Source organism: Glycine max, chromosome 4, assembly GCF_000004515.6.
Source record: "Glycine max cultivar Williams 82 chromosome 4, Glycine_max_v4.0, whole genome shotgun sequence".
In the NCBI taxonomy this organism is placed as follows: domain Eukaryota; kingdom Viridiplantae; phylum Streptophyta; class Magnoliopsida; order Fabales; family Fabaceae; genus Glycine; species Glycine max.
Genome location: NC_016091.4, coordinates 34,757,726 through 34,773,554, shown reverse-complemented (window position 1 = coordinate 34,773,554; position 15,829 = coordinate 34,757,726). Strand labels below are relative to the sequence as shown.

The 15,829-nt window shown below is 32.6% G+C and overlaps 3 protein-coding genes across 3 annotated transcripts; 2 read left to right on the top strand and 1 right to left on the bottom strand.

Annotated features, from left to right (window-relative positions):
- Nucleotides 1–1,899: 1,899 nt before the first annotated feature.
- Nucleotides 1,900–2,427, top strand: LOC102659836 (cytidine deaminase 1; the record flags this gene model as incomplete). Its single annotated transcript, XM_006579153.1, has 1 exon — nt 1,900–2,427. A coding segment is annotated over one exon (528 nt), but the record flags the coding sequence as incomplete, so codon positions are not given.
- Nucleotides 2,428–3,913: 1,486 nt separating this feature from the next.
- On the top strand, nt 3,914–7,555 carry LOC100802049 (uncharacterized). The gene is made up of 3 exons (XM_003522883.4): nt 3,914–4,030; nt 4,364–4,498; nt 7,184–7,555. Exons 1-3 carry the CDS (start codon nt 3,914–3,916, stop codon nt 7,277–7,279), a joined length of 348 nt encoding a protein of 115 aa, XP_003522931.3. The 3' UTR covers nt 7,280–7,555.
- A 2,134-nt stretch (nt 7,556–9,689) lies between these two features.
- LOC100801517 (methyl-CpG-binding domain-containing protein) lies at nt 9,690–14,662 on the bottom strand. The gene is made up of 3 exons (NM_001255894.2): nt 14,461–14,662; nt 14,252–14,345; nt 9,690–10,776 (listed from the first exon to the last, which is right to left on the bottom strand). The coding sequence occupies exons 2-3, from the start codon at nt 14,336–14,338 to the stop codon at nt 9,985–9,987; spliced, it is 879 nt and encodes a 292-aa protein (NP_001242823.2). The 5' UTR covers nt 14,339–14,345; nt 14,461–14,662; the 3' UTR covers nt 9,690–9,984.
- Between the last annotated feature and the right edge of the window lie 1,167 nt (nt 14,663–15,829).

The window sequence follows — 15,829 nt, the reverse complement described above, 5'->3', positions numbered from 1 at the left end:
TAGCAGATAACATCGCAGGCATATAGAAGAAGTTGCGTAACAGTTGAAATATATGGTATATATCAATTATATATGCATATAAAATTAAGTTGTATGCAAATAAAAAAATACATAAAAATTGGCATAATATTAAATCAAAAGTTCAATTGGCTGGAGACTCGCCAGAGATAACAAGAGGATGCAGGATGATGCCGCAACCACAACAATGATAGCAGCCGCAATAGCCGATGGAGTCACAATCGTGGGTCCAAGAAATTCATCTGTGCAATAGCGTTATAGTGGTGCTATTGCGGCTATTTAACAAGGTTTCCATGGTAACTGCCATAGAGGACTAAATGGTTTGCAAGAGAATGAAGAAGTGAAAAGGAAAAACAAAGTGCAATTGACATCACTTGGTACTACCAAGAAGCAACCATAAAGCAACAAAAACATAAGCGAATTAAAATAACTTTGGTTACTAACTGTGCAATCTCAGTGAACTTTCCCAGGTTTTGATGCTCCAATATTGCCAAGATCAGCTCCTTATTCTCCTCCAAGTACTGCACCAAGCATAAAAACTTGTCTATAAGAGATAAACTGGCATAGATACTTTAGTAATCATTGCTTCAATTTAAGGTCCAAAACAAACATTTTTACCCACATGCATCATGCACTCATCTAACTTTTGACACCAAAATGCATTCATCTAATACACCTCCCCACACCCCGCATTCCTTTGTAAAATTTCATGCAACAATGTTATCAAAGAGGAATATAAATGGCATGAAATGATTTCGGTATCACTATATTACATAGACACAGAACCATCATTTTTTTTATGCAAGAAGCACATGCAATTAACGTTTTCCCTTTCATTCAATTCAAGAAAAGCAAAAAAATTAACAAAAGCTGAAAACCAGATGAATAACTTAAGGCACAAGGAAAAACAAAGAGTGGAGCCGCATGCACATTCTGTGCCATGAACTAAACATGAATTGGACAAGGAAAGGGGACAACATTGAAAGGTGACATTTTTATGAAACCCCAACACAAACGTAGACCCAAAATAATCAAGAAGGTTAAAACCAAGTAAAATGATAACATTAATGAAACAGAGAAATGAGTGAAGAAAAAAAGTTGGTACCTTTTGAATCTGTTCAGTGATGAGGGTAGGGACATTAGGAAATGAAGGATCAGCGTTGAACATTTTCTCTGTTCTTCTTCACAATAAGGCACACACACAAAAAAAAATCTAACACAAAACCCCAACCCTTCTTCCACAACGAATCACACACGCTTTCGAGTTCAAATGACGATAAGTGTTTGCTGCCCTTTTTGTTTTGGTTTAAATTAGCAACTCCAACTCATCACCTTTCATGCGTTTTGGTTTTTAGTAAATAAATTTCATCAATGATTTTTTTATTTAATTACTTTTTTTCCTTTAATTTATTTTTGGGGGTTAATTTGATCTTTTATTAATTTAAAGGTTTAATTTAATTAGATAATGTATTTTTTTTATACATCAATGTAATTTTATTTTTTAAAAAATGAGTTCAATTTGTTTGAATTTTTCTTGCTCAAGAATTTTTTTAAGATATGATTAATCAATTTTGTTGATAAGTATTTGTTATCGAAAAATCTGACATATAAAAGTGAAAATAGACTAAGTCGAACTAAATTTGAGCTTAACTTTTATTAAAAGTATATGGTTTAATTCTGGTCAAACATAAAATATTTTTTTAAGAGACATTTATCGAGTCTACAAGTTTATTTAGGGTGTGTTTGGATGAGGAAATTTTAAATTCTAAAGAATTTTAAATTCTGAGAATTTCAAATATTTCAATTTAAATTCCTTCATTTCTAAAATTTTGTGTTTGGATAAAAAATTAGATTTCTTCATTTTAAAAATACCCACATTCGAAACCCAGATTCGTAATCTCCGCATCGGAGGCCGAATCCCAATCAATCTCCAAACTCCTCCCTTCCCTCGTTTCCTCTGCTCAATCCCTCGCCTGTCCTTCCATCTCCAACTTTCCCGTCGCCGCCGTCGAACTCGGCACCTCCGGTCACATCTTCGTGGGCGTGAACATGGAGTTCCCAAGCCTCCCCTTCCACCACACCATCCACGCTGAACAGTTCCTCCTCACCAACATGGCCAACAACGTCGAGACCCACCTCGACTCCTTCGCCGTCTCCGCCGCCCCCTGCGGCCATTGCCGCCAGTTCCTTCAAGAACTCCGCGACGCCCCTGACATCCAAATCCTCATCACCTCCCATAAAAACCCTCACTTCAGCCCTCTCTCCCACTTCCTCTTCCACCACTTCGGCCCCCACGACCTTTTCCCCAAAACCGTCCCTCTCCTCTTGGAGCCTCGTCACAACGCTCTCTCTCTTCCCCAAAATGATCATTTCAACGTTCTTGCAAAAGAATTTGAAATTCTTTCATAAAATGAAAGAATTTGAAATGCTAATATTTAAGTTAACTAAAATTCCTGATCAAAATACTTAAATTTCATTTTCTTTTCAAATTTTTATCCAAACATCTTATTTAATTGAAAAGTAATTAAAATCCTTTAAAAAATTAAATTATCCTATTAAATTTCTCCATCCAAACATACTCTTAAGGGATTAGTATGTGATCATTTTTAATACTAAAATAAAGGTAAAAATATGTTTCTTATACAATCAAATCTAACTTATTTATATGATATAAAATATTTTAAGATTTTATATAACATTCATGATAACTTATCTAAAGATACAGTATTTTACCATGAACCATTTAAAGAAGACACACATTTATTTTTCAATAAACTTAATTATAAGTTTTAGAATATGCTTAATGTTTAAAAAGAGATATAAATGTATGATTTTAATGTATTATAATAAATTTAATATAATAATACCAATAACACATATTTTATTAATATTTTTTAAATAGGTTGGTTTGTTGGGCCCAAGAGATTTATTTAATGGCAAATCACATGACATGTTTAACTAAATAAACTTTGATTAAAGTTTTAATTTGGTCAATTTTTTCAAAAAGTTTGGTTTAGCATGAGTCTTATCAAGCTATGTAACATATTTTTATTCCTACTAGTCAACCACCAAAACTAATTCTAAATAAAATTAAATTAAACTCATTTTAAAAAATAAAAGATGTAATTGAATTTTTTAAAAGGAAAATATCAAATCAAACTATTTCAAAAACATACAACCTAATTTAACTTTTAAATAATAACAACATCAAATTGAATTATTTTTTTTTAAAATTTCAACCTTATTTTTTTTGTCAAGTTTAATGTTTTTATGAATTTAATTTTTGTATATCTTTTTGTCAGTTATATATATATATATATATATATATATATATATATATATATATATATATAATTCTAATTTTTAGATATTAATATCTATAAATTAGAATTAAAAAATAGAAACGTGAAAATAAATCTTAAATAAATGAAATAATGGAAACCAAATTTATTTAGTCCTCCTATGGTTAAAGTTTCCTCCTCGAAAACAGAAAAAATCATAAATCATGATAAAAAAGAAAAAACACACAAATACATTTATTTTTTGGTTTTGTCATTTGTGTGTATTTAGTTGGAAAACAGGGGTGAATAAAATTAATTTTATAAAGAGCATAATTAATTTTAAAAGAAGGAAAACCTTTTATTTTTATATTGCATAAATTTAAGTTTAGATATAGAATTCATAAAGTTGTTGTAATTTACATTTAAGATGCTAACGAGATTAACTTCTAGTAAAAATCTATTCCAAAACAAAAGCGGGTAAATTTGTTCTCACTTATTCAATATTCTCATAGATTTCTTCATATAATTACATACAAAGTATATGTTCCTTAATTCATCTTGTTGGTTGACAACAAGTGACATTACCCAAGAGATACGGTGGTCTTGGTTTGCAAATGACTAGGGATAATATTAACATTGTTATAATAAACTACCAGCTTCACAAGGGATATGGTGATCTTTTCGCCCATTATTTGCAAATGACTAGGGATAATATTAACATTGCTATATTTGTAGGACTTGCGTGACGCAATAATCCAAGGATTACATCCTAAATATCAAACCGATAAAGGAGTAAAAGAGCTCGTTTAATTTTTTAAAAAAAAGTATTTTTTTTAAAAACTATTTTATGAATTTTCTAATTTTTTTCCTTAAAAAACTGTTATTTTTTCTTTTTCTAAAAAGCATTTTTTAAAAAAAACTAAAATTACATTTTTAAAAAAGAAAAGCAAATTGCTAATGTAGTGAGGTAAAACGACGTCGCTGGTGTCCATGGCTGAGACGGCGTGTTTTGAGCAACATCGTTGAAAGGAGTAGTATTTGTGAAGTGTAATAGAGACTGAGAGAGAAAGGGGGGAAATGGGTATGTGATGAGAGTGAGATTGGCGTCGTTCTTCACTGGGGCTGCCGCGGCGTCGTTTCTGGGGCTCTACACCCTCCACAAGGATTACAAGGTCGCGCACCAATCCTTTACTCAACAGGTACACAACAATTTTCCTTCCTTTTTTTTTATTATTCTTATTTTGCTTTTTCCGAAAGATTTATGTTTTGTTTAGTGTTTTTGTTACCCTAATCATGTCATTTGCGACAGACATTAATTGAAAGAATTTGTAGGTGGTAATAAATTAGATTACCATTTTGGATTTTTTGTTAGAAAGACGGGTAAAACTGATATGATATGATGATTGTTCAGATGAATATATTAGAAATGCCAATAATACATGTAAGAATGCTTCAATTGATTGTGGCTTCTGTTTGCCTCGTAAATATGGTCCCTTGTTGTTGCTATGTTGATGTCTTCTGCAATGGTTATAGTAGTGCTGTGTTGTGGCTTCTTTTTAAAAGCTATTCTACTGATCCAGAGCTAGAAAATGGTGGGAAGATGGCCTTTTCTGCTTGTTACCGTTTAGATGTGCATATTTCGTCTTTTGATTGATGGAGTGAGGACTGTGCAGAGGGAGGCAGACTGCATATCCCGATCTTGCTTTTGATTGAATGGAAAGGTGAGGAGGCAAAACTTGGAAGGGAGGGATTATGGTTTGCCTCCTTGTTTTTCCTCCTCTCCCATCCTAACTTCTGAACTTTAAGCGATAAAAATCCCTCCCCCTTCCAACCAAACAGTGGTATGAATGAGTTGGAGGAGACATTCTCTACATGGTTGAATTTGTGTTTTAGTCTTTTAGACTCCAATCTAGGATAATCTTCTGTTTAATTGGTGTGTGGAGTTTGAATATTTGAGAGAGGCAGTCATGGTATGCTGTTGATATTCTCTCTCATGCAGAATGGGTGATAGAATACAAGTCCAAAATATTTGGAAGTCATTGCCTGGTGCAGTAATAACCCAAGTCTTACTTGTTAACAGCAACTATGTTGAGCCAATAATAGGATTAATACTTGTAATACCTGCATATATTTTATTTATTTTGTGCTTTCTTTTAGTTAGTTTGTTCAATAGGAAGATTGGTCTTGCTGTTGGCAGGTTTTTTATATGATTTTTTTATTATCAGCCAAACAAAAAACATGATTGATGGGTTACAAGGGGTACCCTACCCAAAAACATCTTACTAAGAAGATATTCAGCTTCAAGCATAAATCCCTAAGGATACTTCTCTTCAAACTACATATAAGAAATTAAACCCAGCACAATTTGCAATAACAAGTTTCCCCGGCAAAACATATCTACTGTAACCTGGCTAATCAGCCTTTAACATCAATGTATACCTGGTTTGAATGTATTCCGCCAATCAATCCCTTCGCACAGCTATTCCTTTATTGCAACAGTGTTGTTTTAATATCTATGTAGTGTCTCAAAATCACCGACCTGCTTAACTCGTAGAAAACCAGAGAAGCAAAACCTCCCCAACGTCGAACCGTTTACAGCTACCTGATGTTCCTCCAAATTATGTCAATTCTGTTTCAGACCTTCTAGCATATATCAGACGTCAAAGCCTCAACACTTATCCCTTTTCAATTTCACTTAACACATCGCTGTCAAACAAAGCATTGGCAATGTATAGCAGTCATACAAAGAGTAAGGAAATTGTTTCCCTTACATGCCAACCAGAGCCACGACCTTAGCTTAACCAATTCCCACACTTTATCCTTATCCATGACTGCATTGTTAAAGATAATTTTATTTCTTTTTGTAACCAAATGGTCCAGATAACAGCGAACCACATCACTTTCCACTTTGTATTAGCTTCCTCTTGAGTCCTAACCTTGACCTATTCCTCCCTAGCCTTTTTAAAATATTATTATGGTCTCATAAAATTCTTTCTCTTTATCTTGATTCCTAAATCTGCAAATAAATATTTCTCCTTGTTTTGTTCTCTGCAAGACCTCCTCAACTTCTCTAGCTCATTTCCGTTAATTTGGATCCACTGTTCTCCTATCTTACCTTCTTGGATATATGCAAACTGGTTTTATTAATAGTGACTTAGTCTTGTTTGTTGGACAAATAGAATGGGCAAAATTTTCTTTTGTGGTGCTTGTAAGGGACTTTCAAATTGAGCGGAGGATGAATCTGATTGTTATATTCTATTCCTTGGCTTATGACTTATGAGTGTTAAATGCAATGCTTTAGTTGTTGTACTCAATATAGTTTTGAAGGCATGTGTAAATTTTTCTTGAATGAGGAATTCAACGAGATCTGTAGACTAGCATCATAATTTGTTGGTGTCTCCAAATGAATGCCTCTTATCTCAGTTTAAAATTTATGTTCATTGTTAAAAAAAAAAACTTCGTACCCCATTGCCCGGAGGCTCTTCGTTATGCGAAGGTATGGGGGAGGGATGGTGTACGCAGCCTTACCCTTGCATATGTTCATTGTTAAATTAAGAGAATGCAGTTGGTTTTCTTTTCTAATTGTTCATACGGGGGCGAAATATGTATTGCTGCCATGTTTTTGGGAATTTTCTATTTCAATCTTTAATCCAAATTATGTCTGCCCACAGAATATTGTTCAATGCTATTTGGAGATAGTACATTTGTCATACTTTTGTAGTAATTCCTTGCATATTAGCAATCATCTCCTCCCTCCATCCTTTTCTTGCACTAGAAAGGATTGAGTTGCCAGAGTTGGTTTTGTTTGAAAATTTGAAAATTGGTATTGTAACTTTTACAACCCGTGTGCTCACTTGATGAATTAACTTTCCTTGCTTTTCCAGATGAATGACCTCCACAAATCGCTGGAAGGTCGAATTTCTTCCTTGGAAAAACTGAAACAAACGGAAACGTCTGAACAGGTTGAAGCAACTGAATAAGAGTTCAGACCGAAGCATCCATTGTGGAAAAAAAATTGATTCAATGTACTTACTATGAAAAGTAACTTTTTGGTTTGTTTTCCTGATGAATAAGTTCAATTTGACTCATTTTATGGCACCTCATCTGACTGAACTTTTTCGTCTAAAAGAGTACAGATCAGTTGTGTCACCAAATGTAGTTTGGATTATTATTTTGGCCAAGAGATTTTAGCTTTCACCGCAGTTATACACGGTAATTAATGAATATTTGAGTGACATTTTTTTCCCTTTTTAAAATGTGTTTTCTTTTTTAATAAAACATTTAAATTCTATTTACGACACATAACTTGAAAATAAAATTATTTTCTACATAACATAAGAATATTAAGTGTAAGGGTTTAATTTTGAGTAAACCATAATTTTTAATGCCTAAATTTGTAACGCACTATTTTGATGGGTCTTAAATTTTAAAAAGAATATATTGAAAGTACATTTCGTTATTTATGTTGGTCTAAAAAGATATGTCTATTAGTAAAAACATCATTTGAAGTGTTGATTTGGTGTCACATAAAACTAGTTCTTGTATTTTTTTTATAAGAAACAACTTATAGTGTTGTTATCACTTGTTTCTTATAAAACAAAAAATATAAAGAATCGGGTAGTATTTTTCTTAGTTATACCCTTGTGGCATCGTGATAAACTCAATAGTGATTTCGAAATAGTTTATCTATAAAAACTAAGAATGAGTTATTCAATATTTTTTAATAAAGTGTTTTAACTTTTTATTATTATCATATATTATACCTTCAAAAAGAAATTCATATTTTATACTCAAGAATTAGATGATAAAAAAATTTAGGATCTTGCTAATTTCATAAAAAAATTGTATTGAATATTACATTAAAAGTGCATTAGAAATTATGGCAAAAAGATATTAAAAACACTTTTGAAAAAAAAATCATTTTTAATTCGTTAACCAACGTGTATTTGCCAAAAGTTTATGTTAAGAAATTTATAGGTTTTACTTTTCAATAAACTTTATTCTTTCTCAAGAATTTAACAACGGAAATAAATTCATATCTTACACTTTCTGAATAAAATAAATCATTTTCTTATCATTTAAAATTTAGGAAATTTTGCCTAATAAATTCACGCTTTTATGTCTGCAATATATAAACCTTCGTAGTAACAATTTTAAAGCATTTGTTTACATTTTGAATGTTTGCCAAAACTTGTTTTGTTATTTTATTTTGTAGGTTGAAATATAACTTTGATTTTCCTATTTTGTTCAATTTATAATTATGATCTACTACAATCTTAAAATAAAGACATTTAGTCTTCAATTTTTGAATATCAGTACTTTTATTTCAATCCTCACTACCAGAGTTTAACTTAAATTTATAATAAATAAATATTTGTTATTTATTTTATTTACTTTTTGTGTATACTATAGAATTCTAACTAAATTTTATGATAAATAAATATTTTGGGACATATTAATTATATTATAATTAAATTTTATAATAAATAAATATTTTTAAACATATAAATTTTATTTTAAATTTGTGATAAATAATTTATATTGTGATTCAAAGTTATTTTTAACTATTGATAATTTTTTTAATGAAACATTTAACTTCAATTTAAAAATAAAGATGAAAAGAATAAATTGATAGACATAAAATGTTAAGAAAAATTCTTGAAAATATTTTTTTTCCAGAACTCCTAAAACTTATCTCGTTTAATAATAACTCTTAAAAACACTCATGCAAAAAAGTTATTCAAATCTACAACTATTATATTAAAAATATCTAATTTTTTGTACACTTTTTATTAGACATTTTTTTCTGTGATTTTCATTAAGTAATTACTGATTACCACATAATACTACTCTCATATTTTATTTAACTTCGTTTCTTTCTTTTACTTCCACTTTTTTTTAAAAAAAAATATAGAGACACATAATATCTCCCTTTTCTCCTAGTTTATATATAGAGAAGAAAAATAAAATAACTAACCTGATAATTACGGCTTAAAGCTACATGTACACTACACACCAACCTCCAAATATGACTTTAGAATAATTCGAATGCATGGAAGAATCCAATGAAATAAGTCCAAGGAAAATGAGCCCATTTCAACTCTTATGTTGAATTAACTGAATGAGACAACTAACATCACTGGGGACCAGACCATGTCTTATCACAATTAAGAATGCTGTTAGGTGCACTCAGCATTATTGCTAGTGCACCCAGCACTAACCACGAAAAGACAGAAATACCCCTTGTTGATCCGTAAGGGAAGAAATTATTAGCAGCAGTTTTGCCATTTTTAAAGAATATTGGATGCACCAGCAGTAATGCTGGGTGCACCTAGCAACACTCGTTCTTCGGCCAGGACCAAATTACTTAACACCACCTATGATAATAGCTTAGGACTAAACAGGAATATATAGGATCACTGGATATGATTACAGGTCCATATCACATATCTTACAACATAATATTACGATATCAACAAGCTACACGTCTGTCCAATACACCCACGGATGGTACACGATAGGGCTATGCTCTATAATTGTATATTGTTGTTTTAATAAACAATCAGATAAATAACATTAACAAAAACTAGTCATTTTCAAACAGATTTAAAGGGGCCAGAATGAGAAGAGAGATGCTGAGAGCTTATTAATCTATTCCCTGCTCCAGGCATTTGACCTCACCAGTTCAGCTCCCAAGATTGCCATTCACAGTCAACTCTGCCTCAGCCTTCTTGTTTATCTGATCACTGTTCACTTTTGTTCCTTCTATTATCCCAACTTCAAATTGACGAGTACTTCTGACTTCTTTATTCACTCCTTCCACTTCAACCGTTTTGTCTGCGGTAGTGCATGTTTCTGATTTCTCTGGCACCCCAGTTCTGCGATATTCTTTTGTCTCTTCCTGTGGTTGCTCAATCTTTTCTTCATCCTTTCTCAGAAAAACTTTGTCATCAACTTTATCTTTCAATGCAGGTAGTTCTCCATCAGCAGCATTGGATTTTTCCTCTTCAATAGGTACCTCAACATATTCTCCAGCTTTAGCTTCTCCAGAATGAGTGGATTTGTTGACATCTGTATCTTCCACACTCTTGCCATCTTGATTTTCCATTACAACATCCTTTTCCTTCTCTATATCATTATCATCCTTAGTGGTGTCATCAACTTCTTGCATTTCTGCTTCCTTTGTCTCCTCTTCTTTTTCTTCCTGGGAAGTTTCCTTTTGTGAAGCTGACGATCTTTTAGTACGTTTCTTTGGGGGCTCGCTTTCTGTTGGAGGAGTTGCCTTTGCCTTCTCACTGATTCTTGTAGATCTTCTTGGGGTCTCACCAGTGCCCCAGTCAAATTCTGATACAGCTGGACCACCAGGGTGTGCTTTCAAATATTTTTCCAGCTGTTTCCTGTTATTGATCTCCTCTCCTGTTGGTGCAGTGAACACAATCTCATTTTTCTTTGGGGTACCAGCTTTCTTTGGGATGAACTGCAATGAAATACAGTATATGATTTGTGAATCATCTTACAGGAAAAAGCAAGCAACAAAACAGCAATCATAACCTAATAACATATACAAGATTTTGGTTATTGACTTCTTAAAGTAGACCGTAAAGTTTAGAATAAAGCTCTATTCACTACTTTCACACTATTACACTTTATAGCCCTTAGTATGATACTCTTGCAAATAGAAAGTTACAGTAACATCTAAAGATAGAAAGAGCAAACACCTCCTGAGAAAATTATTGTTTTCTGCTCATATATATGTTCATAAGATACTAAAACCACATTTTAGTGACTTCCATGGTTTTACAGAACTTGATCCCTGACTCTTCGTTTAAATGTTCAGTTTCACCGAATTATATAGAACAAAAAAGAAAAGAAAAGATGATAAAACTACATTTCAAACATATGCCACTTAGGTTGTATATTATATGTCGACATACACCCACATCTCTTTATCTTTCAATTTCCAAATCATTAAAGTAATATCTTGCCTTTACAGGGGCAGAGTCATTCTTCCATGTGAACTCTGAATTGGTGCTTAGTCAAGCATCATTGGCTCTAATAAACTAGCAGTCTTTATAATTATACTCCAGGAAATGACATGCATGGAACCAAATTAACCCTGTCAACTCAGAAGGCTTATCTTTCCCTCTTTAAGCTTTCATTCAGGCAATACTTGGGAAAGGCGAAAGTCCATGAAATGGTGTAGGAACTAATTTTACTACAGATATATAGGGATAAACCACAATTATAAATGTCAGAAACCACTAAAAACACTGCAAAATTTTAAGGGTCTGCAAAAACCTGCCAGCCCAAAGGCCCCAAAACTCAGATTGGATGTCCTCTCTCCTATCTTTCCATCCTTTTATCATTTGCTTCAACCCCTTTTCCCTTCCTACCCTCCTTGCCATGTATGCAAGGTTATACAACCCAAATCCCTCCTATCCCTAACTCAGTATAATAGTGCATAACTGCATGAAAAAAAAAATCAAGATATGAAGATATTTAAGGCTACCATGACCATGAAACCAAAAAAAAAAAAGATATGCACATATGGACTGCATATGAAGTTACAAACTATTACCTGAATTGCAGTATTTGATAATTAATAAACATTATGAATGACAAATTCGGTTGCATCAAGGCACTAAAATGCCAATGATTTCTCACAATTTTTCTAACCTCTGTCACTTTTTTATTTTTCAACCTCTTTAGAGAAAACGGACTAGGGAAAGGTTCTGACAAATAAAACAAGCCATACTCTGAGAAGAATGTCAATTTGTAAAAGCTATATTGGAAAAAATTGAAAGATACTAGCAGCTTGGAGCAAGGTTGCTAAATTGTGATCCTACATACAATAAGGAGAGGGATGGAAACTTGTAACTCAGCAATTGTAACTATGATCATAAGATTCCACGTTCCCCTACCTAAAATACTAGTAGATAATACACATTTTTCTATTACGACTATTCTTTAATTCATTATATTGTATGCTTTTTTACTTTATTATATTCTATGTTATGTTTTACATATGTAAATCGATGGAGGAGTGCTGGGAGGTCAGTGGCAGCAAGAGGGAGGTGACAGCGGCTGTCCGGCAATGGTGCAAACGGATGAGCAGCTGCAAGACACCATGATTTTTGCCACAAATGGCAGCGGGAGGGCCAGGCGCTCCAAAAACAAGTGCCTCAAGAGCTGTGGGGGGCTGTTCCACTCCGCCACCCTGTGATCTCAGTGCAACTGACAACTATTTAAACCCGACCCATTTTTCTGTTTCTACTTGCAGGTGACTGCTGATCCCACGATTGAGCAAGGAATATTGCGATGCCACTGAGATCCCACTCCGTCACAATCTGCAGCATAGAAGGGGGCTCCTAACGTATAAGATCGTGAGATTATACGATCTAAATCGTGATATTAACAACAGCAGCTTGGAGTCCAACCTCACCAACTTAAAAGAGCAGATCTAAAGTAGCACACACCTTTCAAAATATTTTCAGCACAACAGAATAATGCAATGTATTTAAAACAACTATTGTGATTTCATGAGAGATCAATTCTACAAAAAAATCAGATAATCAGTTCAGTATAATAGAGGTAGTAGAACATCATATAAAAATAACGTTAAGAACAGGGGCAGGCAGGGGTGCTGATCCCCCTACTTCAGGCTTTACATACATATATGGTCTGCTGTGTTTATAACTGGTTGATCTAGTTTATGCACAGCCAACTTGAACTGTGACACTTTTTTATTGAATTAGCAAGATTGGCTTGCATCCCATATTGGTCTTTTACTCTTTTATGCAGTTTGTATATGTTGTTCATGAGAGTTAATGAAGATTAGTGAAACTTAATGAGAACAAATAAAAACAGCTATCGTAGTAAATCTATAAATGTGACTTCAACTAAACATATTATAAAATATATATTAGTTATTATTACACACACACTACAGTAAATATTTTTATAAAAGTGAACATTTATTAAATAATTATTTGTTAAAAATCAAATATTTATATTGCAAAACAAGAAAAAAAATTCCACCCCCCTCCATCCCTCATTAAGCATAAAATGATTCTAGACACTTTCCAAATTTCTGTAGTGTTTCTTCTTTTCTCCTCTTTTGAAAAAGCATCTAGGAAAACATAAAATGATGACTTTATTCAAGCAATTCAACCTAAACATTTTTCAGTTTTCTAAAAAGCTGTTCTACACATTCATTTATCATTATGAACAAGGAATTTATTTGGCAATTGATACACACTATGAATGTTTGTGGAGGGTAAAACAAACAACAAAGCCCATCCTGCTAGAAAATACAAATAATTATCCTGTTATATAACACCTACAGCAGCTAATATGCAGGCAGCCATATTCAAGCAATTTTAATGCAATAAACACATTCGCTAGAACAAGAACAATCCAGCAAAGCAATAACCCCTTTTTACTGGATTTAAAAAAAAATACAAAACTAAAGTAAGCCAAAATATGTGAATGTAAAATTTCAATATAAAGCGCATCAGTCCTACATGGCCTGAAAAATTGAGCAGTCCTAATTAAAAGTCAAACAGTGCGGAAAGAAAAGCAGCACTATCTACCAACTTCGCAAATAAATCAAAACCCTAACAGACACTTGATACTCGTTAGTAGATAATTTTTCTGGATGCATTTCGTGCGAATTTCAAAGCACATGCATTCAACATGACACAATTCGACACAGACTAGCGAAATCCACAAAAGCCCTAATTCATCTTATGCTGGGAATCGCGTGGTTGAGACCAAATATCGCGAGAAAAAAAAGGTCCACATCCACGCCAAAGCAAGAAGGGTGACACGACAAAACCAACGAATTACGGTAATTTAAGCAGGGAATTTCAACAAAACGAACTGGTCAAAGCGAAACAGTGCAAAAAAAAAAAAAACGCAGAAAAGGAGAAACAGAAGAAACAGTGGCAAACCTGCTTCTTCCAACCTGGTGGAGCAGGCAGCTCCAAAGAGAAAGTTTCCTCGCTCGCGCCACTCTCCTTCTCCACCGAGCTCGCCATTTTTCACCTGCAAAATTCAGCAAGAGAAATTTCCCCTTATTTGTAACATAAAAAAAAATAGAAGAAAATGATAAAACATGAACGCGGAGAGGGAAATTTTAAAAGGAACAGAAAAAACTAACTGCTTTTGTTGTTATGTGTTTTTATTGATTCTGGTGTTTCTATGAAATTGGGAATTGTAATGCTTGGTTTCGGTGTTTGAGGTTCTGAGGAGGAGAAAGAATAATAGAGTAATTAAGAGGAAGCGGGCTTCAGAGTTGGGACACGTTGCGGAACCACCAGAAAAAAATGTGAAGAAGCAGTTCAGGTCGATTCGATTTGTGTGTTAGGCACTTAGCGTCAAGGTGCTCTATCCTGCTGCCACCTGTCCCCTCTTCTTATTTTTTTCTTTATTTTTGTTTTTGTTTTACACTTTTACTGCATTATTTTTTTTTATTTCTTGATTTTCTAGTACTACTTGCTTCTTAACTTGTATCCTGCCACCTCTCCCTTTTTCTGATTATTTCTCTATTTCTAGTATTATTTTTTTAACCTGTATAGATAATTCTTTATATAATTAAAACTTATAATAAATTGAATCATTTATAATATTAAATTTTATCTTAATTAAGATTTATGACAAGTAAATATATAAATTATATTTCATTTATAATAAATAATTTAAACTATAAGATTATTTTTAACATTTAGGGTTTAAAAAATACTAAAATTTAATTTAGAAATGAACCTAAAAGATATAAAAAATGAGGATAGTTAATAATTTAAGATAGATGAAAGAAAATAAAATTTGGTTAAATGTGGTATGGGGTATCATAGTTGTAATATTCTTAAATTCTCTCTCTTTTTATATTTTTTTTTGCTTTGACTTATGTCATAAGCTTAAATATAATATTTTTTTAGTTTCTTAAATTTGAAATATTTTATATTCTGGTCTTTTAATTAATTTTTTTTAGTCATTCAAATTTGTAAAATATTCTTTTTTTAGTCCTTCAACATAATTTTGGATTTTGAAATAGTATGCTTTGGTGGTATCATGTGAAGATTATAGTCGTTGGGTTAGTGTTATGTCCTAAGATCAAACTTCACAAAGTCATTTCAATCTTCATTCTGATGTAGCGCATTATATCTTCTTAAGGACAATACTTAGCTTTCAACTTGTTGCATCTTGAAATGTTGTTATCATTCATCGTCTGATGAGCCCACAGGGTGTTTGTGGCTGCATATGGATGATGTGGCGATAGCCTTTTCTTCTAGAAACCCAAGACTGCTAATTAGATTCTTCAGTCGGTGATAAAGACTATCGAATTATTCCAAAACAAATACAACTAGGAAATTATGCAACATAGGATTAACCTAGGTCGACTCAAAGATACAATTCATTTGGGTTCCTACTTCAATTCACTTATAATCAGTAAGAGGATTTTCAACGAATAGTCTATAGGCAATGTATAGGAATGTGAAAACACAAAAATAGAATTGTAGAAATAGAAC

Coding starts and splice junctions, on each gene's coding strand:
- LOC100801517 (NM_001255894.2), bottom strand. CDS start 14,338: ATGGCGAGCTCGGTGGAGAAGGAGAGTGGCGCGAGCGAGGAAACTTTC. Junction 10,777..14,251: donor CACCAGGTTGGAAGAAGCAG/GTTTGCCACTGT, acceptor ATTTCATTGCAG/TTCATCCCAAAGAAAGCTGG.
- LOC100802049 (XM_003522883.4), top strand. CDS start 3,914: ATGACTAGGGATAATATTAACATTGTTATAATAAACTACCAGCTTCAC. Junction 4,031..4,363: donor ATATTAACATTGCTATATTT/GTAGGACTTGCG, acceptor AGAGACTGAGAG/AGAAAGGGGGGAAATGGGTA. Junction 4,499..7,183: donor ACCAATCCTTTACTCAACAG/GTACACAACAAT, acceptor TTGCTTTTCCAG/ATGAATGACCTCCACAAATC.